The sequence below is a fragment of the Eriocheir sinensis genome, unplaced genomic scaffold (genome assembly GCF_024679095.1).
Source record: "Eriocheir sinensis breed Jianghai 21 unplaced genomic scaffold, ASM2467909v1 Scaffold77, whole genome shotgun sequence".
Taxonomy (NCBI): domain Eukaryota; kingdom Metazoa; phylum Arthropoda; class Malacostraca; order Decapoda; family Varunidae; genus Eriocheir; species Eriocheir sinensis.
In genome coordinates this window covers 597,046-623,060 of record NW_026112131.1, presented here as the reverse complement: position 1 = coordinate 623,060, position 26,015 = coordinate 597,046, and the positions used below count along the sequence as shown (strand labels likewise).

Sequence of the window (26,015 nt, the reverse complement as noted above, 5' to 3'; positions counted from 1 at the left end):
TGGTGTTTCAGGGTGAGATGGAGGTGTGGCCAGGCCTGTACACACACCTCACCTCCCAGCTGATGGCCCTGGTGCAGGGCAAGGTGGTGCTGGTGCTGGAGGTGTGGCCAGGCCTGTACACACACCTCACCTCCCAGCTGATGGCCCTGGTGCAGGGCAAGGTGGTGCTGGTGCTGGAGGTGTGGCCAGGCCTGTACACAACTCAACTCCCATCTGATTGCCCTGGCAGGGGGGTAGTTGCTGCTGGTGCTGGAGGTGTGGCCAGGCCTGTACACACACCTCACCTCCCAGCTGATGGCCCTGGTGTGGGGCAAGGTGGTGCTGGTGCTGGAGGTGTGGCCAGGCCTGTACACACACCTCACCTCCCAGCTGATGGCCCTGGTGCAGGGCAAGGTGGTGCTGGTGCTGGAGGTGTGGCCAGGCCTGTACGCACACCTCACCTCCCAGCTGATGGCCCTGGCACATGGCAAGGTGGTGCTGGTGCTGGAGGTGTGGCCAGGCCTGTACACACACCTCACCTCCCAGCTGATGGCCCTGGTGTGGGGCAAGGTGGTGCTGGTGCTGGAGGTGTGGCCAGGCCTGTACACACCTCACCTCCCAGCTGATGGCCTGGCGCAGGGCAAGGTGGTGCTGGTGCTGGAGGTGTGGCCAGGCCTGTACACACACCTCACCTCCCAGCTGATGGCCCTGGCAGGGGCAAGGTGGTGCTGGTGCTGGAGGTGTGGCCAGGCCTGTACACACACTTCACCTCCCAGCTGATGGCCCTGGTGTGGGGCAAGGTGGTGCTGGTGCTGGAGGTGTGGCCAGGCCTGTACACACACCTCACCTCCCAGCTGATGGCCCTGGCGCGGGGCAAGGTGGTGCTGGTGCTGGAGGTGTGGCCAGGCCTGTACACACACTTCACCTCCCAGCTGATGGCCCTGGCGCGGGGCAAGGTGGTGCTGGTGCTGGAGGTGACCAGTCTGACCTCACCCAAACATAGTGGCAGGAACTGAGCACCACACATCCACACACTGGTATGCATTCTACCTCCCTATAGAATTCCATTGGGAAAAAAAAAATGACATCACTGAAAACTTGAAAAAAGAATATTGCACAGAAATCTAAAAAATAGCTCAGACAATTATTATTACGTAGCAGGATGATAGTAATATTGATAATAATAATAGTAGTAATAACAATAATAATAATAATAATAATAATAATAATAATAATAATAATAGTAATGGTAATAAGCAATCCCTGTTGTGTGTGCAGGGTGGGAGCTGCCTGCCGTGCAGGCCAAGAGTGCCGCCCACACCCTCAGTGCCTTGCTGGGCCACCACTGCCCCCCTGCTGGACCCCCCTGCAGCCATCACCAAGGTGCCTGATAGCTGTCTGTCTGTCTATCTATCTCTCTGTCTATATCTTTCTGTATCAATCTGTCCATCTCTGTGCCTGTCTATCTATCTCTGCTTATATCTGTCTTTATCTATCTATCTAACTCAGTCTGTCTATATCCATTTATCTTTCTCTCTGTCTGCCTTATCTCTGATGCAGGATTTATTGAACTGTTTTGTTTTAATATTGTTTTTGTCCCTCTTTTTTATTATTATTATTCTCCTTACTTTACTGTTGCTGTCTATTTTATTTTCCCTATCCATGTCTGCTCATTAAGAGGAAGCTGTTTAGGCCTGTAGCATTGTTTTATTTTTCCTTGATGGCCTTTCTTGGATCTCAGAAACAATGTCTTTTTCCTATAGTTAACCTGCTCTTTTTCTCAACATTAACCATCCTCCTCCCTTCCCTGTCCTCCCCAGCCTTCAGGAGACACTGCTGAGCCTGGTGTACGTCCAGCGGGCACACTGGCGCTGCTTCCAGTACCAGGGGTCCTTATGCCAGCAGGAGGTGTGGGGCGAGGCTGACCCCAGCACCTTCACCCCGAGCCTCTCCTTCCAAGGCCTGGTGGGTGTCTGGCCCTTATGCCTACAGACCAGACACCATGCAGCTCCTGACACCATAGACACAGCAGCTCAGGGAGAGGATTGATGAGAAACTGCTGCAGCTGAGGAGGGAAGGTATGTAGGGAGGAAGGGGAGGGGGGAGGGGGAGAAAGAGGGAGAGGAAGAGGGAAGGAAGAGGAGAAAGGAAAAAATGGAAGAGAGGGAGGGAAGGAAAGGAAAGGGAAGGCAAAGAGGAAGAGGGAGAGAGAGAGGGGGGTTGAGAGGGAAAGAAAAGGAAGCAGGGAGGAAGGGAGAGGGAGGCAAAGAAAGGGAAAGGAAGGAGGGGAAAGGAGAGTTAAGGGAAGGGAGGGAGTGAAGGAGATGTGAGAGAGGTTGGGAACATTAGGAAATGCCTTTGTACTGCAGTGGACCAATAATAATGGCTGAGGAGGAGGAGGAGAAGGAAGAGGGAGGGATGTACACCTTTCATAGGAAGCTCAGTCACAGCAAACAGGAGTCACTGAGGAGCTCTGTGCCTTGTCTTCAGAGGCCGTGGTGCTGAGTGAGTCTCCGAGGCTGTGTCTGGTGTGTGACGAGCAGGTGGAGCAACACGCAGCCTTACGGAAGGGTAAGTGCACTACACACTAAGGTGTTTTTTCATTCACAGACAAAACATAATGAAGATAGTCTAAGTACTCTGATGTACCCGAGGCAGCTCTTGGTACCTGCCAGAGTTTTTACCTCAAGAAGACCAAGTTTCCCTCACGTATATATATATCTACTTGGACCGAATTTCTTATCCACACCAAACCCACTGAGGCAGCACATGGCATCTTTTTACCAGAGCTTTTACCTCAAAAAGACTCAGAGTTTCCCTCACACATACCATTTATAGAGGACTTCGTGGTGCAGTGGTTAGCACACTCGGCTCACAACCGAGAGAGCCCGGGTTCAATTCCTGGGCGGAGTGGAAAAATTTGGGAGGCTTTTCCGATACCCCACGCCCCTGTCCAGCCAGCAGTGAATGGGTACCAGGTATTAATCGGGGGTTGTGTCCCGTCTCCTGGGATCTGTTCCCTTCTCCTATAATTCCTTCCCTTCTGTCTCTCTCTGGCATATGACCACAGATATTGTGCCGACTAAACCAAACTTTCCAACTTTCTGCATACCATTTATTTATTTTCACCCAATTCCTTGTTACATATGTCACCCATTCAGGCAGCTTTAATACTCTTTACCAGAGCTAGAAGACAAAGCTTTCCTCACTTATCTAACCAACACTTAACCACCATAACTTTGACCACACATAACCCCTTGAGGCAGCTTTCTACCCTCGTACTAGAGCAACCTTTTTTACCAGACAAGTTTCCCTCACACCACAACACACAGAGGTACACACTAATTCACCCTCTCCCCCCCCCACACAGGGAACATCCAGAGCGCATCCAGCGGGTGTGGGAGATGCTGGGGCGTGCCGGGGTGCTGGGGCGAGGCCAGCGGCTGCAGGTGGGTGGTGGAGGCACTGTCTGTATGATGTGTGTGTTCATGTTTATGTCACTGTTCCGTCGTTCACTGTTCAGTTGTTTACTTCTCCTTGTTCGCCTTGCTTAGTATGAGTCTCCCTTCACACCTGCACTGGCTAACACCTGTATAGCCACCCATAGTAAAGCATAGAGGGTATGCAGCTCTCTCTATTCCTTGGACCTGCTTTATAAACTTGATGCAGTGTCAGCCAGTAGGATCAGTTGGGTTGAGTTGAGGCAAAGAAGTTGTTCTCATTGTTGGAATTAGAATTGAGGGGAGAGAGAGAGAGAGAGAGAGAGAGAGAGAGAGAGAGAGAGAGAGAGAGAGAGAGAGAGAGAGAGAGAGAGAGAGAGAGAGAGAGAGAGAGAGAGAGAGAGAGAGAGAGAGAGAGAGAGAGAGAGAGAGAGAGAGAGAGAGAGAGAGAGAATGCAAAACAGATTCCGGATAAAGGAAGGAGAGATGGGAGAGAGTAAATGAGAAATAGAGATTTATAGATGATGTCAAAGAGATATTGATAAAGAAAGAGTCTAATCCTAATCTAACCCTTTTCTCCCTCCCTCTATCCATCCTTGCACAGCCTCGGTGGCCCAGCATGAGGAGGTGGAGCTCATGCACAGCCAGGAACACGTGGCCTTCATGTTCAGCCTCCAGGCCCAGCGAGAGGAGGAGCTGCAGACCCTTCAGGAGAACTACAAGTCTGTCTACCTCCACCCCGCCACCAACGTCTGTGCCCTGCTCTCGGCCGGCTCACTGCTGCAGGTACGAGGGGGAGAAAGAAGTACCATAAGTGCATGTAGGAGAGAGTAATGTTGTGTTCACATTGGTAGAGAAAGAAGGAGGAGGAGGAGGAGGAGGAGGTGTGTGAGACAGGAGATGAAAAGGAATGGCATTGAGTCACTCCTCTAGTCTCTGCTCATGGTTGGGTCTTTAGATTGGAGGAGGAGGAGGAGGAAGGAAAAGGAGGAGAGAAAATTATAGTAAAAGCCTGTAATAGAAAATAATGCTGTATTCAAATTGGAGGAAGAAGAGGATAAGGAGGAGGAGGAGAAAGAGGGAGAGGGAAGGAAGAGGAGAAAGGAAACAATGGAAGAGAGGGAGGGAACATAAGAACATAAGAACGCAGGAGTCTACAAGAGGCCGGTAGGCCTGTACGAGGCAGCTCCTTTGACCCTAAGCTCCCGTGTATCTTACCCCACCTAATATCGCTGTCCATGAATTTATCTGGTCTATTTTTTAATGTGACAATTGTATTGGCACTCACCACATGACTGCTAAGCCTATTCCACTCATCCACCACCCTGTTAGTAAACCAATTTTTGCCTATGTCCCTGTTGAATCTGAATTTATCCAGTTTAAACCCATTACTTCGTGTCCTACCCGGTTCTCTTACCAACAAAACCTTATGAATGTCTCCCTTATTAAAGCCCTTCATCCATTTATAAACCTCGATCATGTCTCCACGCACCCTTCGCCTTTCTAGAGAATGCAAGTTTAACTGTTTGAGTCTTTCCTCGTATGGCAAGTTTCTCAACCCCTGAATCATCTTAGTCATCCTCCTCTGCACCGATTCTAACATTTTGATATCCATTCTATAGTAAGGTGACCAGAACTGAACCACATAGTCAAGATGAGGTCTAACTAATGCTAAATATAGTTTGAGGAAGACTTCGGGGCTTCTGTTGCTTACGCTCCTTATGTTGCTTACGCAAGGCAAAGAGGAAGAGGGAGAGAGAAAGGGGGGGGTTGAGAGGGAAAGAAAAGGAAGCAGGGAGGAAGGGAGAGGGAGGTAAAGAAAGGGAAAGGAAGGAGGGGAAAGGAGAGTTAAGGGAAGGGAGGGAGTGAAGGAGATGTGAGAGGTTAGGAACATTAGGAAATGCCTTTGTACTGCAGTGGACCAATAATAATGGCTGAGGAGGAGGAGGAGAAGGAAGAGGGAGGGATGTACACCTTTCATAGGAAGCTCAGTCACAGCAAACAGGAGTCACTGAGGAGCTCTGTGCCTTGTCTTCAGAGGCCGTGGTGCTGAGTGAGTCTCCGAGGCTGTGTCTGGTGTGTGACGAGCAGGTGGAGCAACACGCAGCCTTACGGAAGGGTAAGTGCACTACACACTAAGGTGTTTTTTCATTCACAGACAAAACATAATGAAGATAGTCTAAGTACTCTGATGTACCTGAGGCAGCTCTTGGTACCTCCCAGGACTTTCTCTGCCTCTGTGGTGGATAGTGGAGTGTTTCCCATGTGGTATTAGTGTGCTGGATATCCCTTCACTGGTAGCCTGGTAACATACACTCCCAGGTCTTTCTCTACCTCTGTGGTGGATAGTGGAGTGTTTCCCATGTGGTATTAGTGTGCTGGATATCCCTTCACTGGTAGCCTGGTAACATACACTCCCAGGACTTTCTCTGCCTCTGTGGTGGATAGTGGAGTGTTTCCCATGTGGTATTAGTGTGCTGGATATCCCTTCACTGGTAGCCTGGTAACATACACTCCCAGGACTTTCTCTGCCTCTGTGGTGGATAGTGGAGTGTTTCCCATTTGGTATTAGTGTGCTGGATATCCCTTCACTGGTAGCCTGGTAACATACACTCCCAGGACTTTTTCTGCCTCTGTGGTGGATAGTGGAGTGTTTCCCATGTGGTATTGGTGTGCTGGATATCCCCTCCCAGGGTGCAGGACATTTTTCTTCATTGCATTGTAGCAGACATTTTCGTTCCACTCCTGTAGCTTGGTGAGGTCTGTCTTCTGGCTGGAAATCTGCAGCCAAGGGGTTAACAAGTGTGCTGCACCTCCATGGGACCAAGTTTCCCTTGACCCTTTTTTGGAATTACTTTTACACAGACATTGTTGCAGCTTGAGAATGCTGCTCACTGGTCGCTTGCTTCATGTCCTACTCTCTGACCCTCACCAGACCTGCCTTTGACCTGAGAGCTCTTCATGTCCAAATACTATGCCTAGATAGATAGATAGAGAGACAGATAGATAGTGTGATAGGTAGGTACTCCCAGTTATCTCCTGACATTTGCTGTATTACCTTTCATGAATTGATAAGTTTATCTGTACTGTGTTCATTGACCTGGTAGTGAAGATGTCAGATGGAGTATTTCAATGCTGCATCTTTTAAGGTTAATCAGATGATGACAACTATGAGCCAGGTGCCTAGAGTTTGTTTTTTCCCAAATAAATGAACAGCTATTTCGAGAGAGGTTGTTTCCCTCAACAGACAGGAACCATTCAGGAAAAGGGAGAGAAGGAAGAGGGAGAGGAAAGAAATGCAATGCAGTTTGCTTACTGTAAAACAAACAGAATAAATGAACATAACAACAGCATCACCAAGGTTGTATTGAAGGGAGGTAAATAGAGTCCATCCTTTCTCCCCCAAAAAATACATAGACACATTACATGGACCAGGAACAATTTTGGCACAATATTTTACTTATCCATAATTGCCTAAATGGCCAAAAGAGAGATCAGTTTCTGAAGGAGAGGTGTTTTGATTGTTCTAAATACCTATTCAAACACATGCTAACCAACTTGAAATAGTGCTCCAGCCCTCACTTGGAATAAAAGGAAGGAAGGAAGGAAAAGGAGGCCTGGAAAGATGGTAGGAAGGAGGAGGAGAAAGAGGAATAATTAAATGGAGAAAGGAGGGAAGAGTCCAAGGAAATTTAAGGAAAGAAGGAATGATAAAAAGGAAACTAGGCTGGCAGAGAGAGAGAGAGAGAGAGAGAGAGAGAGAGAGAGAGAGAGAGAGAGAGAGAGAGAGAGAGAGAGAGAGAGAGAGAGAGAGAGAGAGAGATGTAACAGCTAAACCCTTGATTCAGCTATTCCACCACCCCATGTCTTTCCTCCCAGCTACAAATCAGAAAATTGACCCTCGAGTGCTAAGTCCTCTGAGTATTTTTCTCCCTACACTGGTGCTGAAGTATTGCATTTTCATTCAGTCACAATTACCTGACACTTTTTTCCTGTTATGATTCCCAGTGATCAATGTCTAGATCCACACAGCCCTGTCCAGCACATGAAGGTTCACCCTGCTATCCAAGCTCCCAATGCAAGAATCAGTTATGGTCCTCAGCTCTGGTATTTCATCGTCCAGTGTCCTTCCTCCCAGCCACAGTTCAGGAGGAAGAAGTTGTGTTTACTAAAGCCACAGTGTTTTTCTTGTGTTGTTTCAGAGTGGCATGGGTGACGCAGAGGCTCTCACTCAGGTGGTGCTGCCCGTGGCCTACCAGTTCAACCCACAGCTGGTCCTGGTCACTGCCAGCCTTGATGTTGGTGCGGGGACCCACTTGGAGGTTGGTGGATGGTGTCACTATCTGTATGACTACCTGCAGCTGCCTCTTTCTCTTTTTCTGTCACTATCTGTTCAGTTCAGTTCAGTTCTCCCTCCATTATTATATTTTCAGTTCATGGTCGGGAGTTTTGGCTTCATAACAGCACTCCCTGGTGCACTCCTTCACTGTTTGGGTTTCTTGTTTTCCTCTCTTTATTCCTTTAGTGTTCTTTCTTATCCAAAATTTCTGTATTGTTCTTTTTGATTTATTTATTTATTTATTTTTTATCTGCCTTAATAACTCATCTTCAGGGGCTGCCATGTGTATGCAATGAAGCATTTTGTAGTCTCCTTATATTGTATCCTGATGTATTGTCATCTCAGACCATTGCATTCCATAGTGAAGAACTCCCTTCCTCTTCCTCACCCCCATTCCTCCCTTCATGCATCTCATACCTAAAGTAACACACCCTAACCATTGCATTCCATTGTGAAGAACTCCCTTCCTCTTCCTCCTCCCTTATTCCTCCTTCATGCATCTCATACCTAAAGTAACACAGCCTAGCCATTGCATTCCATTGTGAAGAACTCCCTTCCTCTTCCTCCTCCCTTATTCCTCCTTCATGCATCTCATACCTAAAGTAACACACCCTAGCCATTGCATTCCATTGTGAAGAACTCCCTTTCTCTTCCTCCTCCCTTATTCCTCCTTCATGCATCTCATACCTAAAGTAACACAGCCTAGCCATTGCATTCCATTGTGAAGAACTCCCTTCCTCTTCCTCCTCCCTTATTCCTCCTTCATGCATCTCATACCTAAAGTAACACACCCTAGCCATTGCATTCCATTGTGAAGAACTCCCTTTCTCTTCCTCCTCCCTTATTCCTCCTTCATGCATCTCATACCTAAAGTAACACACCGTAACCATTGCATTGCATAGTGAAGAACTCCCTTCCTCTTCCTCACCCCCATTCCTCCCTTCATGCATCTCATACCTAAAGTAACACACCGTAACCATTGCATTCCATAGTGAAGAACTCCCTTCCTCTTCCTCACCCCCATTCCTCCCTTCATGCATCTCATACCTAAAGTAACACACCGTAACCATTGCATTCCATAGTGAAGAACTCCCTTTCTCTTCCTCACCCCCATTCCTCCCTTCATGCATCTCATACCTAAAGTAACACACCCTAGCCATTGCATTCCATTGTGAAGAACTCCCTTTCTCTTCCTCCTCCCTTATTCCTCCCTTCAATCCTTCATGCATCTCATACCTAAAGTAACACACCGTAACCATTGCATTCCATAGTGAAGAACTCCCTTTCTCTTCCTCACCCCCATTCCTCCCTTCATGCATCTCATACCTAAAGTAACAGCCTCACACACACTCCCAGGTTGCCGCGTGAGTCCTGGTTGCTGTGGACATATGATGGCCCTTCTGTCTGGCCTGGCCGAGGGCCGCATAGTTCTGGCACTGGAGGGCGGCTTCAACCTCACCACCATCAGCTACTGCATGACGCTGTGTGCCAAGGCCTTGCTGGGGGATCTGCTGCCCCCCCTTGAGCCCCAGCTGGTGCCCAACAAGAGTGCCGTGCAGACCACCAATGGGGTCATCCGTACCCACAGCCGCTACTGGCTGGCGCTCTGCTTCAAGGTGAGTGTGGGGGTCTTTAATCCGACCACTGCAATTGGCACGGATTTGGCCTTCACTGGTAGCCTGGTAACATACACTCCCAGGTCTTTCTCTGCCTCTGTGGTGATAGTGGAGTGTTTCCCATGAGGTATTGCTGTGCTGGATATCCCCTCCCAAGGTGCAGGACTTTACATTTTTCTTCAGTGAATTGTAGCAGACATTTTTTGTTCCATTGCTGTAGCTTGGTGAGGTCTTCTTGTGAGAAATCCAGTCAAGGGGTTAAGGGGCAGGACTGGTGAAAGTTATCCCTCATGTCTTGCTGGTGTGTTCTGTGCCTGGTAGTGTTGTCAGTACATAGTTTAGAAAGCTGCCTCATTTCCAGAACTATATATTGGACATGTATTAGTTAGATCTCTCAAAACATTTCTTCAGTTGGGGGAGAATTAGGTGGCAGTGATCACAAGGAAATTAGGTTTAAATTAGACTGGGCGGTGACCCATGAACTCAACCCTGTGTTGGTGCCCGACTTTAGAAGAGCTGATTATGAGGGGCTCAGAAGACACCTTGAGGAGGTAAATTGGGAAACCTTAGGGCTGGATGAGGGCCAGATCTCAGGGCTGGAACCGGAAAGACAGGGGAACCAAGTAGAAATGACCTACAATAATTTAGTTAGAGAAATTGCAGAGGGTCAGAGACAGCATATCCCTTACCAAGCACGTAGGAAGGAAAATAACGACCCCAAATGGATGACCCGCAGACTCAAGCATAAAATAGGCTTGAAGAGAGGAATTTATAGAAAAATAAAGAACAGAGAGATCCACCTCAGGGGTAGGTATGTTGAGCTAGCCAGGTTGGTGAGGAAGAACACCCGCCTAGCAAAAAGAAATTATGAGATTAGGGTAGCCAACGAGGCCAAGAGCGATCCCAAGGGCTTCTTCAAATTGTACAGGACGAAAACAAGGGACAGAATTGGACCGTTGAAAACAAACACGGGCGAGCTCGTTGAGAATGGAGAAGATATGAGCCAAATGATGAATGACTATTTCCTCTCAGTTTTCATGCAGGAAAATCTAACAACCATTCCGGAGAGAGTTCAGATATATGAGGGTGACGAGAACGACAAGTTGAGGGATGTGATCATCACTAGGCAAGTAGTCCAGAATGAGATTGGTAGGTTGAAGAAAAACAAATCGCCGGGCCCAGACGAAGTATTCCCAAGGGTTCTGAAAGAGTGCAAGGAAGTCCTTAGTGGCCCTCTTGCCGATATCTTTAAGATGTCGGTAAATTCTGGGTATGTGCCCAATCAATGGAAAGTAGCTAATGTGACGCAGATTTTCAAAAAGGGAGACAAGTCAGCCACCTCAAACTATCGCCCAGTTAGCTTAACATCAGTTGTGGGAAAGATGTTAGAGTCAATTATAGCCAGGAGCATTCGGGACCATCTAGAAAAGCATAATTTAATTCATGATTCACAACATGGGTTCACAAAGGGGAGGTCTTGCCTTACTAACCTGTTGTCCTTCTACACTAAAGTAATCGAGGCGGTTGACAGAGATGAAAACTATGACATATTATATCTAGATTTCAGTAAAGCATTCGACAAAGTCCCTCATCACCGGCTATTACAAAAATTGCAGGCTCACGGCGTAGATGGGAAAGTTTTGAACTGGATCAGGGCGTGGCTTAGTGGTAGGAAGCAGAGAGTGCAAATCAATGGTAGGAAATCTGAATGGGGCAGTGTTACGAGTGGAGTCCCACAGGGGTCGGTGCTGGGTCCTCTGCTTTTTATTATTTACATCAATGACTTGGACACAGGAATTAGTAGTGATGTCAGTAAGTTCGCAGATGATACCAAGATCGGTAGAGTAATCCAATCAGACAGGGACGCTACCGTTCTCCAGGATGAGCTTGACAGACTATATGATTGGGCAGGGATGTGGCAGATGGAATTCAATGTCGGGAAGTGTAGCATTCTGAGTGTAGGTTGGAGTAACCCCTCACACAATTAATTCTTAAATGACACTCCTCTAAGCAGGTCTGGGTGTGAGAGAGACTTAGGAGTCCTAGTGAGCGATGACCTCCGTCCTAGGGCCCAATGCATTAAGGCTAAAAATCGGGCGAACAGAGTACTGGGTTTCATCTCAAGGATCGTAAGCAATAGGAGAGCTGAAGTCATCCTAAAACTTTACTTAGCACTAGTTAGACCTCATCTCGATTATGCAGTTCAGTTCTGGTCCCCCTACTATAGAATGGATATCAAAATGTTAGAATCTATACAGAGGAGGATGACAAAGATGATACAAGGGGTGAGAAACTTGCCTTATGAAGATAGACAAGCATTTAAATCTACACTCGCTAGAAAGGGGAAGGTTGTGAGGAGACTTGATAGAAGTTTATAAATGGATGAAGGGCTTCAATAAAGATGTCAATAAGATTTTGACAGTAAATGAGCCAGATAGGACACGTAGCAATGGTTTTAAATTAGACAAATTCAGATTCAGCAAAGACATAGGCAAGAATTGGTTCACCAGTAGAGTGGTAGATGAATGGAACAGGCTTGACAGCCATGTTGTGGGTGCGAATACCATAGCTACATTCAAGAAGAGGTTAGATAAAGTTATGGATAGTGAGTTAAGGTGGGGTTAGGATTACAGGAGCTGCCTTGTTTAGGCCAACCGGTCTCTTGCAGACTCCTTACGTTCTTATGTTCTTATGTTCTTATGTATGCGGATATTTCCATACACTTTCTTTACAACTGTCCATTTAAAAAACAGAATACTGTAAAATTAAAGAGAAAAGTGACAGAACTTAAACAGGGCGAGCACTAGGTGTGCAACAACACGAATGCCACCTAGCATGAAAATCCGTGCAAATCATAAAAAATAAAAAAAAATATCAATTTACTGTACATTCAGAGGGATCAGGTTTTGTGGTAATGACACTCGGCTGTTGAACCGAATGTCTTTGTTCAAAATAAAAGGTACGTGGAGTGTGCACCCATCCATGATATACTGTATTGAGGGCATATATATATATATATATATATATATATATATATATATATATATATATATATATATATATATATATATATATATATATATATATATATATATATATATATATATATATATATATATATATATATATATATATATATATATATATATATATATATATATATATATATATATATATATATATATATATATATATATATATATATATATATATATATATATATATATATATATATATATATATATATATTTCTTCCAAAAGACACAATAGAGCATGGGAGACTCATTAAGCCCAGTATTCATATCCCTATTGGCTCTATATATGTGTTCTCTGTAAAACTAAGCAATTGCTAATTAATACTTACATTTTGTTTCCCCTTTCCTATCAGCCAGTAACCCGTCGTACGGTGAGTAATACTGTGTGTGTGTGTGTGTGTTTGTGAGTGTTTTTATGGAGGGTGTTGCATAATACTAAGAAAGGCATATATATATATATATATATATATATATATATATATATTATATATATATATTATATATATATTATATATATATATATATATATATATATATATTATTAGGGCACCGCTAACTGAAAAGTTAGCTTCGCTAACTGGTAATCCACTAACTAAAAGTTAGCTTCTCTTACGCTAAAGCACTTAACTGACAAAGAAAGTGCAAGCTAATGCTAATCGCTAACCGCTAACTTTTTATATGGATTTAGCTTCGGTTTAGTATTTTGGCTCTAAAACCATTAAAAACAGACCTTGTGATCTAAATTTTCAATATGTTGTAGCGTAGACATAGAGCTTTCCAGAAGTGTATAGCATGCCAAATTCAGATGATGATAAAGGTGTACACAAATAAACAAAACCTGTCTGAATTTTCTAGTGGATTTAAAATTATCAGAGGAGAACTACATTCACCGGAAGCTATGGTCCAATTGACTGTTACCAAAGATAGTGAATCCGTTAGTCAGAGAACGACAAAGTGAGCGTCGCTAATTAGCGGTTAGCGGATTAGCGGACCCGTGCCCACCACTGCATATATATATATATATATATATATATATATATATATATATATATATATATATATATATATATATATATATATATATATATATATATATATATATATATATATATATATATATATATATATATATATATATATATATATATATATATATATATATATATATATATATATATATATATATATATATATATATATATATATATATATATATATATATATATATATATATATATATATATATATATATATATATATATATATATATATATATATATATATATATATATATATATATATATATATATATATATATATATATATATATATATATATATATATATATATATATATATATATATATATATATATATATATATATATATATATAGAGGCTGAGGCCTTTCTCTGAGGATGAGAGAGAGGAGGCATAGAAAACATCATTTTGAAGAATCTTTATAACAGGCATAAAGGAGTCAGAGGGGGGATGAGTAGGAGGAATATGCCCAGAATCGTCCAGAGTGGAGTTTTTAGAAAAAGTTTGAGAGAAGAGTTCTATCAATCTTTTGTTACGTGACCCGAAAAAAGTTGCTACTGTGTACACCATTAGCATTCTGACAAAGGATCTGATGTTGTGGACTGGGACAGAGATCAATCCCATTTTATGTTAGGAAAGGAGTAGATGCCGAGAGCATCATTTAACTATTATTCTGAAAAGAGACACTTCTTTTTGCGAACCCATACAGGCTTTATCTCTTATTGTTATTAAAAAAAAAAAACTTACATAATCTTCTCTTTTTTAATACAAACATGGATTCCTTATTATAACATTCTAGATTTCATCCCTTTATACCTTATTTTTTGTTACTTAATATTATGGACATACATTGAAGTGAAAGATGTTTTTTTTTTTTTTTTTTTTTTTTACAGCAAAGGAGACAGCTCAAGGGCACAAAAAAGTAAACATTAATAAAAAAAAAGCCCGCTACTCGCTGCTCCTAAAAAGAATCCAAAGAGGTGGCCGAAAGATAAGTCAGTTTCGGGAGGAGAGATGTCCTGATACCCTCCTCTTGAAAGAGTTCAAGTCGTAGGCAGGAGGAAATACAGATGAAGGAAGATTGTTCCAGAGTTTACCAGCGTGAGGGATGAAAGAGTGAAGATGCTGGTTAACTCTTGCATAAGGGGTTTGGACAGTATAGGGATGAGCATGAGAAAGTCGAGTGCAGGGGCCGGAGGGGGAGGCATGCAGTTAGCAAGTTCAGAAGAGCAGTCAGCGTGGAAATATCGATAGAAGATAGAAAGAGAGGCAACCTTGCGGCGGAATTTAAGAGGTAGAAGACTATCAGTATGAGGAGGAGAGCTGATGAGACGAAGAGCCTTTGCCTCCACTCTGTCCAGAAGAGCTGTGTGAGAGGAGCCCCCCCACACATGAGATGCATACTCCATACGAGGGCGGACAAGGCCCCTGTCTATGGACAGCAACTGTGCAGGGGAGAAGAACTGGCGGAGACGGTACAGAACGCCCAGCCTCGAGGAAGCTGATTTAGTAGTTGAGATTTTGAGTTAAGGATAGACCGAGGATGTTTAGTGTTGAGGAAGGTGATAGCTGGGTGTTGTCAAAGAATAGGGGATAGTTGTTTGGAAGATTGTGTCGAGTGGATAGGTGGAGAAACTGTGTTTTTAAGGCGTTGAAGGACACCAGGTTCTTCTTGCCCCAATCGGAAATAATAGTAAGGTCTGAGGCTAAGCGTTCTGCAGCCTCCAGCCTTGAGTCGTTAAGTTCCTGAAGGGTGGGTCTTCTATTAAAAGAAGTTGAATAATGCAGAGTGGAATCATCGGCGTAGGAATGGATAGGACAGTTCGTTTTGGAAAGAAGATCATCAATGAACAACAGAAAAAGAGTGGGAGATAGGACAGAACCCTGTGGGACACCACTGTTAATAGATTTAGGGGAAGAACAGTGACCGTCTACCACGGCAGAAATAGAACGGTCAGAAAGGAAACTGGAGATAAAGGTACAGAGAGAAGGATAGAAACCGTAGGAGGGTAGTTTAGAAAGCAAAGATTTGTGCCAGACCCTATCAAAAGCTTTTGATATGTCCAGCGCAATAGCAAAAGTTTCACCGAAACGGCTAAGAGAGGATGACCAAGAGTCAGTTAAGAAGGCTAGGAGATCACCAGTAGAACGCCCTTGCGGAACCCATACTGGCGATCAGATAGAAGGTCAGAGTGGAAAGGTGCTTTTGAATCTTACGGTTAAGGATTGATTCAAAAGCTTTAGATAGACAAGAAAGTAAAGCAATAGGACGGTAGTTTGAGGATTGGAGCGGTCACCCTTCTTAGGTACAGGCTGTGTGAAGGCATACTTCCAGCAAGAAGGAAAGGTAGATGTTGACAGGCAGAGGCGAAAGAGTTTGACCAGGCAGGGTGACAGCACGGAGGCACAGTTTTAAGGACAATAGGAGGCACTCCATCAGGTCCATAAGCCTTCTGAGGATTGAGGCCAGAGAGGCATAGAAAACATCATTTTGAAGAATCTTTATAACAGGCATAAAGGAGTCAGAGGGGGATGAGTAGGAGGAATATGCCCAGAATCGTCCAGAGTGGAGTTTTTAGAAAAGTTTGAGAGAAGAGTTCAGCCTTAGAGATAGATGAGACGGCAGTGTTGCCGTCAGGACTGAGAGTGGAGGAAAGATGAAGAAGTGAAGTTGGAGGAGATGTTTTTGGCTAGATGCCAGAAGTCACGGGAAGAGTTAGAGAAAGCAAGGTTTTGACATTTTCTATTAATGAAAGAATTTTTGGTTAGTCGGAGAATAGATTTGGCACGATTTCGGGCAGAAATGTAAAGTTCATAATTAGCATTAGTTTGAAGGCTCTGGTATCTTTTGTGAGCTACCTCTCTATCATTGACAGCACGAGAACAAGCGTGATTAAACCAAGGCTTTTTAGCGTGAGGAGTAGAGAAAGAACGAGGAATGTATGCCTCCATTCCAGAGAGATAATCACCTCTGTGATGCGCTGAGCACACAGAGGGTCTCTATCCTGGAAGCAATAATCATTCCACGGAAATCGGAAAGTACATCCTCAGGTCGTCCCACCGAGCTGAAGCAAAATGCCAGAAGCATCGCCTCTTCGGTGGGTCCAGAGGATGTACAGGAGCGATAGGACAGGATGCAGAAATAAGATTGTGATCGGAGGAGCCCAACGGAGAGAACAGTTTGACAGAATAAGCAGAAGGGTTTGAGGTAAGGAAGAGGTCTAGAATGTTGGGCCGATCTCCAAGACGGTCAGGAATACTTGTAGGGTGCTGGACCAACTGCTCTAGGTCGTTGAGGATAGCAAAGTTGTAGGCTTGTTCACCAGGATGGTCAGTGAAAGAGGATGAAAGCCAAAGCTGGTGGTGAACATTGAAATCTCCTAGGATGGAGATTTCAGCGAAGGGAGAGTGGGTCAAGATGTGCTCCACTTTAGAATTCAAATAGTCAAAGAATTTTACATAGTTGGTAGAGTTAGGTGAGAGATAAACAGCACAGATGTATTTAGTAATAGAATGACAGTGAAGTCTTAACCAGATGGTGGAAAATTCAGAAGAGTCAAGGTCGTGGGCACGAGAGCAAGTGATGACGTCGTTGCGCACGGCGCAACATCCAGCTTTTGAATGAAATTTAGGATATAGTAGGAGGAACAGAGTAGAGATTGCTGTCAGTAGCCTCAGAAACCTGTGTTTCGGTAAGGAAGAGAAGGTGAGGTTTAGAGGAGGAGAGATGATGTTCCACAGAATGAAAATTAGAGCGAAGACCGCGAATGTTGCAGAAATTGAGAGTTATCAAGACACCTCTCAGGTCAGCGGTCGGCAGAGAGTCAGGGGGGGGAATTTGTGGTCCTGGTCCCGGGGGACTCGAGGCATTGCTTAATTGAGCCATTTGAATTTTGAATTTTGGAAAAAGGGGTATATGTTATGTGAATGTAGTGTGGTGTGGATAAAGAGAGGATCTGTCTTTAGAGAGCATGCTGAACTACTCTCCGGTGTTGGTGAGACAATAGGGAAACGGTTAGTGAGGACATGGGAAGGGTCTTTGGAGGGCTTCAGCTCCCTTCTCACCTCCCATATATACCTCACCGGGAGTGGCTTGCGCCCGTTCGGTAGGTGTCTTCCTACCTACTCCAGCCCCTGTGTTTTGTGTTTGTAAGTGAAAGACGTGCAGTTACCCCCAAAAATTGTCGGCCACCTACTGTACACAAGAGAATGAGCGAAAGAAAAGAGGAGTTGTTATACGATGCTAACTGTAAATGTCATAAAATTTTTGAGGTCGGTTTCCTACAGTTTAGACAGTTCTCATGTTACTTCAGGTTGGGGGATAGGATTGACTTTCTTGGCTGAATATACACAGGAAGCCTTGCCCTTCCGTTCTGCTGTTTCCATGCATCACTAATCTCAGCTCTTCCTTCCCACGCTGCCGCAGCTCGCCTCGTCTCAGGTATGAATAATTAAGTCATGCCGTGCGTTGCTGGATTAATAAATGCAACGCGGTGCATATTTTTTTTTTTTTTTTTTTTTTGTGTGTGTGTAAAGGAGAATATTTGAAAGAACTTACACTAAAATTGGAAAGGGTTTGTCTGATACAGTTCAGGCCACGGGCGAGAATGTTTATTAATTGAAGTTTCCTGATGGAATTATTTTTAAAAGCCGAGGTTGAAGAATGTTACGTGAAGAGATTTTTAATGTTGTCTTTCACTTAAGGTGAGGAAATAAAGTTTTAGAGGCCCGGGTCTGCGTAGTTAATGGACAAATTAGTTTTCGAGACACTGATGGCCACTAAACTTTATAGATCACATTATGAGCCGCAGTAAGTGCTGAAAGTTGAGAAATTTGGAGTTGCTTAACGAGATACTAAGTTTATGCATGAAATGGCTTGAGCTTAAACAAATCATTTTAGAGGGATGATGTTGGAATGTTTCAATATTAACAACTACATTTCTGAGTCATGTTCGACACCGCTGGCAGCATTACAAATAACAACGATAACAATAATGGTAAAAAAATGGTAATAATATACCCCCTCCCCCCTCTCCACCACCCAGACGACAACGCCCACCGCCCCGTGTTCCCCGACTGCCAGTCCTACGACGACATCCACGTGACGGAGAACGTGACGGCTGGCAGCCCCGTCCTCCTGGTAAAATAGATAGATAGATATATATATATATATATATATAGAGAGAGAGAGAGAGAGAGAGAGAGAGAGAGAGAGAGAGAGAGAGAGAGAGAGAGAGAGAGAGAGAGAGAGAGAGAGAGAGAGAGAGAGAGAATATCCTTTGCAATATGTCATCATTCTTGGAGTTTCATATTTTCCCTTCTCCTCACCTTCATCTTCCTTTACCTCGTGCCCGCCAGCGCCTGGACCGTGACGGCGAGGACAAAGAGTTCTTCCTGACGGTCATCGCGAAGGACAGTGGCTTGCAGCCCAGCCAGACGTCGTGTTCCTTCAGGGTCGTGGTGGAGGACGTTAACGACAACCCGCCCGTGTTTGACCTGCCGGTGAGTTGACGGCTTCCTGGGGCGGCTGCAGGAGGAGCTTGAAGGACGGTGCCTGTAGGGGTAGGCTTCTGTTTGCTGAGAGTAAAGGGTATGAAGACGAAAGGGTGAAACTATAATCTACAACAACCTTACAAAAAGGATAAATATATAGCAATGGGAGGACCTTAAAAAGCACACTCGCAGGGATAGACGACTTTTTGTTGAAGAGTAAAAGGTACAAAGACGAAAAACTAAAACTGAAAACTGCAACAACGCGACGAAAAGGACCAAAATAAAGGAACGGGAGGACATTAAAGTACACGTGCATAGGTAGGCTTCTGTTTGTTGAGAGTAAAAGTTATCAATTAAGACAAAAGGATAAAACTGAAAACTATAACGATCCTGCGTAGAAGACAAAAATATAGTAAGGGGAGGATCTTGAATGACACTGCCGACACCGATTAGTTTGTTTGTTGAGAGTAAAAGATAGAAAGGCGAGAATAAATCTTCGAAAACTGCAACGACCAAACAAAGAGGAAAAAAATACAGTAATAATAATTGGGAACTTGCATGAGTCTTTGAACACAGATGAGACATAAAACATGGAAGGATTAATTTATGGTTTAGTAAATACGAGACAATTCATTTATAGCAGAGGATGAAAAGTTGGCCACCAGGAAAATTACGAGCAAGAGGAAAGGTGGGCCGTCGTGAAGGCATCGCCCAGACACGTCGCATTTGATCGAGGGAGATGGATGGCCCACATATCTTAGTGCGACTTCGCGAAAGTTGGTTAGACGGGCCTTCTTGCGGGGTCGTTAAGATGAAGTTTTTGGCCCCGGGAACACGTGCTGCTTTTGTCCGAGCTGCATAACTTATAATGGGGGAATGGGCGTAGTTTGAAGTGCCTTATAGTTTAGTTATATCTTGATTGTCTCTGGAGATTAACACAGAGGTGAGATTTAATTAAGACTTGATGGATGCACTGACTCAGAATTTGTAAGTATTTCGAAAAGGGCTAAAACACACACACACACACACACACACACACACACACACACACACACACACACACACACACACACACACACACACACGATGGATTGTAAAATTAAACCCTCGCTGAAGTATTGGATCGGGAATAATTTAGTCGAATGCTGTTTTTATGGAGTGGAGTCAAAGGTAGGAGGGTCGCAATCTCTTAAAGAAGAAGTACTATATATGTATAGCCCCAGAGGGATATTGTGCCTGATTGATTTAGATAGTGATTTATTGCTACTGAGTCTGAAGGTCACCAGGTCATCTCGATCCGACTCAAATACTAGCGAGGTCGTCCAAAGGAAGTACCTGTGGAGGTGAGGGAGAACTATTCGTTTTTTTTTTTTTTTTTTTAACGTTCTTTAGTCCTCTTGCTACTCATGTTTTGTGCGACTCAAAGTTTACTGAATCACCTGTAGTTGTGGATGGCTTGAGGCTGATATTCTGTGTATTTTGTGGACAAAACCGCATTATACAGATATATCCATCAACACAGAACAGCTGGAGGAATACTGAGAAAAAGAACGCTGATGAAAGGTTGCATAAATAATTTTGCTGTGATCAAACACACACACACACACACACACACATACCGGCGCGCGATATGTGTGTGTGTGTGTGTGTGTGTGTGTTTGTGTTTGTGTGATTTTGGCAGTAGCCTACCCAGAGATCTTGTGACCTCCATGCTCATTCGTGGAGGGTATAGGCTGGCGATCGCGGGTTTATCGCGTGATCAGATAATGGTGAATTACACACAACTCTCGCGTGGTGCAGTGATTTAAGCGCTCGGCTTGCCTGGGTCACCCCCTTCACAACATGTTCCTTCCCACAACAGCGGTACGAGCAGACGCTGGCCACAGACCACAACCCGGCCACCCCGGTGCTCAGGGTCTCCGCCTCTGACCGGGACACAGGTGAGAATGCAAGAATCAATTACCACCTTGAGGGGCACCCGAACCACCTGGAGTTCTTCTACCTAGAGCCTCTGACAGGCGTTCTCACCCTAAAGCGACCTCTTCAACCGACTATGGTGAGTACTGCAAGGGCGGCGGACGAAGAGGGAGGAGGGAGATAAGGGTGACGGTTCATGGGAGGCGGCCTGAGAACGGAGGTGAAGAGAGAAGGAGAGGTCAGAGGGCAGAGGAAAGGGTGAAAAGGAGGGAAGAAGAGGAGTGTTATGGAAGGAAGTGTTGTGTATAGGGCTTGTGGTTTTATATCAAGTCACATTGGTATGGTACTTGTTTTTAATAGATAATGTGACGAGTAGAGATACAGAATAATGCATAACTAGTTACATGCAGAGAATGTATTGGCAGTTGGCAGACACATTGATAGAATGAAAGTAACATGATAGGGAAAAAGATAGATAGATATTTAGTTTCGTTGTAATGATTGGCAAGCAATAAATATTGATAAATTGATAGACAGATACGAATACATAGATAGAAATAAAGAGAGAGAGAGAGAGAGAGAGAGAGAGAGAGAGAGAGAGAGAGAGAGAGAGAGAGAGAGAGAGAGAGATGAACGGAATCAATGAGAATTTCAGGCAAAGGTCGTGAAAAGAGCGACTCTTAGTGTGCTAATAATCATATTGGAATTTCGAAGGTTACGGAGTGGCATCTGGACCGACTCAAAGGTCACGCACATTAAATTTTCTGATGCATATTTTGATTTTTTTTTTTAATATTTCTCTATTTTTGTGTTCATTCTCTTCGTCTGGTTCCTTGATTCCTTGATTCTTGTTTTTCCTGTTTTCTTTCTTCTCGGCTCCTTGATTTCTTCCTCTTCGTCTGGTTCCTTGATTGCTTGCTTCTCTTTTCCTGTTTTCTTTCTTCTCGGCTCCTTGATTTCTTCCTCTTCGTTTGCTTCCTTGATTGCTTGCTTCTCTTTTCCTGTTTTCTTTCTTCTCGGCTCCTTGATTTCTTTCTCTTCGTTTGCTTCCTTGATTGCTTGCTTCTCTTTTCCTGTTTTCATCCTCCTCGTCTCTTTCCTTGATTCCTAGCTTTTCTATTTTTGTTTTCTTTCTCTTCGTCTACTTCCTTGTTTCCTGTTTTTTTCTTTCTTTTTCCTTCCTTTCTTCTCTGCCTCTTTATTTCTTCTTTTTTTCCGCCCGATCTCCTGTCTTGCTTCCTAACTTTTTTTCTTCTTTTTTTCTTTTTACTTTCTTGCTTCTCTGCTTTATTTGTTTGTTTCTTCGTCTTTCTTTTTCTGTCTTATTCCTCTCCTTCCTTCGTCCCTTCCTCTCTGCTTTCCTCTCATTCTTCCATCTTCCATTCATCCTTCAGCTTTTCCTTTATTTCCTTTGTGTCTTCTTTCACATTTCCTTCATTCCATCCTTTCTATGTTTTATTCTTTCCATCCCATCCTTCCCATTTTCTCTTTCTTCGTTCATCACCCCCCCCCCCCCCAAGGCAAACTCCCAGACCTTCCTCGTTTGTTTGTTTCTCTTCTTCCTTCGCCCCATCCTCTCTGCTTTCCTTTCATTCTTCCATCTTTTTTCCTTCAACTTGTGTTTTATTTTCTTTCTTTCCCCTTTCATATTTCCTTCATTCCATCCTTCCCATTTTCCTTCATTCCATCCTTCCCATTTTTCTTCTCTCCATCCTTCCCATTTTCCTTCATTCCATCCTTCCCATTTTCCTTCATTCCATCCTTCCCATTTTCCTTCATTCCATCCTTCCCATTTTCCTTCATTCCATCCTTCCCATTTTCCTTCATTCCATCCTTCCCATTTTCCTTCATTCCATCCTTCCCATTTTTCTTCTCTCCATCCTTCCCATTTTCCTTCATTCCATCCTTCCCATTTTCCTTCATTCCATCCTTCCCATTTTTCTTCTCTCCATCCTTCCCATTTTCCTTCATTCCATCCTTCCCATTTTCCTTCATTCCATCCTTCCCATTTTCCTTCATTCCATCCTTCCCATTTTTCTTCTTTCCATCCTTCCCATTTTCCTTCATTCCATCCTTCCCATTTTTCTTCATTCCATCCTTCCCATTTTCCTTCATTCCATCCTTCCCATTTTACTTCATTCCATCCTTCCCATTTTCCTTCATTCCATCCTTCCCATTTTTCTTCATTCCATCCTTCCCATTTTCCTTCATTCCATCCTTCCCATTTTCCTTCATTCCATCCTTCCCATTTTCCTTCATTCCATCCTTCCCATTTTTCTTCTTTCCATCCTTCCCATTTTCCTTCATTCCATCCTTCCCATTTTCCTTCATTCCATCCTTCCCATTTTCCTTCATTCCATCCTTCCCATTTTTCTTCATTCCATCCTTCCCATTTTCCTTCATTCCATCCTTCCCATTTTTCTTCTTTCCATCCTTCCCATTTTCCTTCATTCCATCCTTCCCATTTTTCTTCTTTCCATCCTTCCCATTTTTCTTCTCTCCATCCTTCCCATTTTCCTTCATTCCATCCTTCCCATTTTTCTTCTCTCCATCCTTCCCATTTTCCTTCATTCCATCCTTCCCATTTTCCTTCATTCCATCCTTCCCATTTTCCTTCATTCCATCCTTCCCATTTTTCTTCATTCCATCCTTCCCATTTTTCTTCTTTCCATCCTTCCCAAATCTCTTCTCTCCATCCTTCCCATTTTCCTTCATTCCATCCTTCCCATTTTTCTTCATTCCATCCTTCCCATTTTTCTTCATTCCATCCTTCCCATTTTTCTTCTTTCCATCCTTCCCATTTTTCTTCATTCCATCCTTCCCATTTTTCTTCATTCCATCCTTCCCATTTTTCTTCTTTCCATCCTTCCCATTTTTCTTCTCTCCATCCTTCCCATTTTCCTTCATTCCATCCTTCCCATTTTTCTTCTTTCCATCCTTCCCATTTTTCTTCATTCCATCCTTCCCATTTTCCTTCATTCCATCCTTCCCATTTTTCTTCATTCCATCCTTCCCATTTTTCTTCTCTCCATCCTTCCCATTTTCCTTCATTCCATCCTTCCCATTTTTCTTCATTCCATCCTTCCCATTTTTCTTCTTTCCATCCTTCCCATTTTCTTCTCATTCCATCCTTCCCATTTTCCTACATTCCATCCTTCCCATTTTCCTTCATTCCATCCTTCCCATTTTTCTTCTTCCATCCTTCCCATTTTCCTTCATTCCATCCTTCCCATTTTCTTCTTTTCCATCCTTCCCATTTTCTTCATTCCATCCTTCCCATTTTTCTTCATTCCATCCTTCCCATTTTTCTTCATTCCATCCTTCCCATTTTCTTCTCATTCCATCCTTCCCATTTTTCTTCTCTCCATCCTTCCCATTTTCCTTCAATCCATCCTTCCCATTTTCTTCTTCATTCCATCCTTCCCATTTTCTTCTTTTCCATCCTTCCCATTTTCCTTCATTCCATCCTTCCCATTTTACTTCATTACATCCTTCCCATTTTCCATCATTCCATCATTCCAATTTTACTTCTCTCCATCCTTCCCATTTTTCTTCTCTCCATCCTTCCCATTTTCCTTCATTCCATCCTTCCCATTTTTCTTCATTCCATCCTTCCCATTTTCCTTCATTCCATCCTTCCCATTTTTCTTCATTCCATCCTTCCCATTTTCCTTCATTCCATCCTTCCCATTTTCCTTCATTCCATCCTTCCCATTTTCCTTCATTCCATCCTTCCCATTTTCCTTCATTCCATCCTTCCCATTTTCCTTCATTCCATCCTTCCCATTTTCCTTCATTCCATCCTTCCCATTTTCTTCATTCTCCATCCTTCCCATTTTCCTTCATTACATACTTCCCATTTTCCTTCATTCCATCCTTCCCATTTTTCTTCATTCCATCCTTCCAGTTTCCCTTTCTTCCTTCATCACTCCCCCCCCCCTCTCCCCCTTAGGCCAACACCCAGATCTTCCACGTGCGGGTGCGAGCGGTGGGAGGCACGCCGTCCCTGTGGTCCACGGCGCCAGTCACGATTAAGGTGGTGTCCTCGGGGGAGCTGCCGCCTACTGTGGTCGGCCACCCCTGGCAGCCTGCCATCCTGGAGAACACCACAGAGAACACGGAGGTGGTGGGAAGCAAAGGAGGTGAGGGGCAGGGAGGGGAGGGAAGGGAGAGTAAGGAGGGAGAAAATGCTGGTGCTGGTCCTTTGTGAGTGGTGAGGGTCATGGAAGGGAAGAGGTACGTAGGGTACGGGAGGAGAGGGGAAAAAAGGAAAAGGGAGGGAAGGACTGAAAATATGGGTGGTGGCGTTGCGTGCGAGATGAGAGGTAGGGGAGGGGAGAGAAAGGGAAGGGAGAGGAGGGAAGGAGAGGGGAGGAAGGGGGAGGGGGGAACACATAGGTGGTGGTGTGTTTGTGAGTGAGTGGTGCAGTAACAGAGCCCTCAAAATAAATGATGTCTTTGAATGTAGTAAGGGACATGCACTGCAGACGACTAGGGGGTCAAAGTGGTAGCTGAAGTGAGGGCAAAGTGAAGAAAAAAACTCAATGGGACAATGCCGAGCTACAATAAAGGGACTCTGTTGTGATTACAAAAGCAAAACAAGAACCAAAACAAACATCACCTACTACTACAGTGCCTCTTAAGATCGCAGACGTGAAGGAACGCCAATAGGTTGAAATCTCACAGACTCACAGTGAAGAAACAAAACTCTCAGGCGTTTTGACAGATGCTGTAACTCCAAAACTGATATGGCGAGGATAGTGGGAGTGTAGAGGCGAGTGTCAACCCGTACCATTGGGGGCCGGGGCGTTATGATTCCCATTAAGAGAGTGAATGTGTCATCAGCTGGCGGGTCGTGGCAGATTGGTTCCTGTCACGTGGGGATGGTGGCGGCGGAGGCTGGCAGGGTGGTTATTTTCCCGCCATCCCCAGAACCATTTCCTGGCCTCGCTGCTCGTGGCGTTTAAAAAGAAAAGAGGAAGAGCTGGCGCCGGGAAGGCAGAGGGGAATGACGGGCTGGTGGTGACGTCTGACGATTGTCTGACAAAGGAACACTGGAATAGATGCTGTGATGGATGCTGGAAACACATATTGGTGTGTAATCTTACACACACACACACACACACACACACAACAACAACAACAACAACAACAACA

At 44.1% G+C, this 26,015-nt stretch overlaps 1 protein-coding gene and 1 long non-coding RNA gene across 3 annotated transcripts; both read left to right on the top strand.

Annotated features, from left to right (window-relative positions):
• Positions 1–771: 771 nt before the first annotated feature.
• Positions 772–5,744, top strand: LOC126994307 (uncharacterized). 2 transcript variants are annotated; one of them, XR_007748993.1, is made up of 4 exons: positions 772–1,016; positions 1,258–1,362; positions 1,800–2,057; positions 5,458–5,744. It is a non-coding gene; the product is annotated as an uncharacterized LOC126994307 (long non-coding RNA). The 2 variants fall into 2 exon arrangements; XR_007748992.1 differs by lacking the exon at positions 5,458–5,744 and adding an exon at positions 2,470–2,677.
• Positions 5,745–7,627: 1,883 nt separating this feature from the next.
• LOC126994302 (protocadherin Fat 1-like) lies at positions 7,628–25,619 on the top strand. Its single transcript, XM_050853633.1, has 9 exons — positions 7,628–7,721; positions 9,115–9,311; positions 9,347–9,374; positions 17,875–17,889; positions 18,494–18,588; positions 18,807–18,950; positions 20,803–20,997; positions 24,811–25,000; positions 25,573–25,619. The coding sequence occupies exons 1-9, from the start codon at positions 7,628–7,630 to the stop codon at positions 25,617–25,619; spliced, it is 1,005 nt and encodes a 334-aa protein (XP_050709590.1).
• The last annotated feature ends 396 nt before the right edge of the window (positions 25,620–26,015 follow it).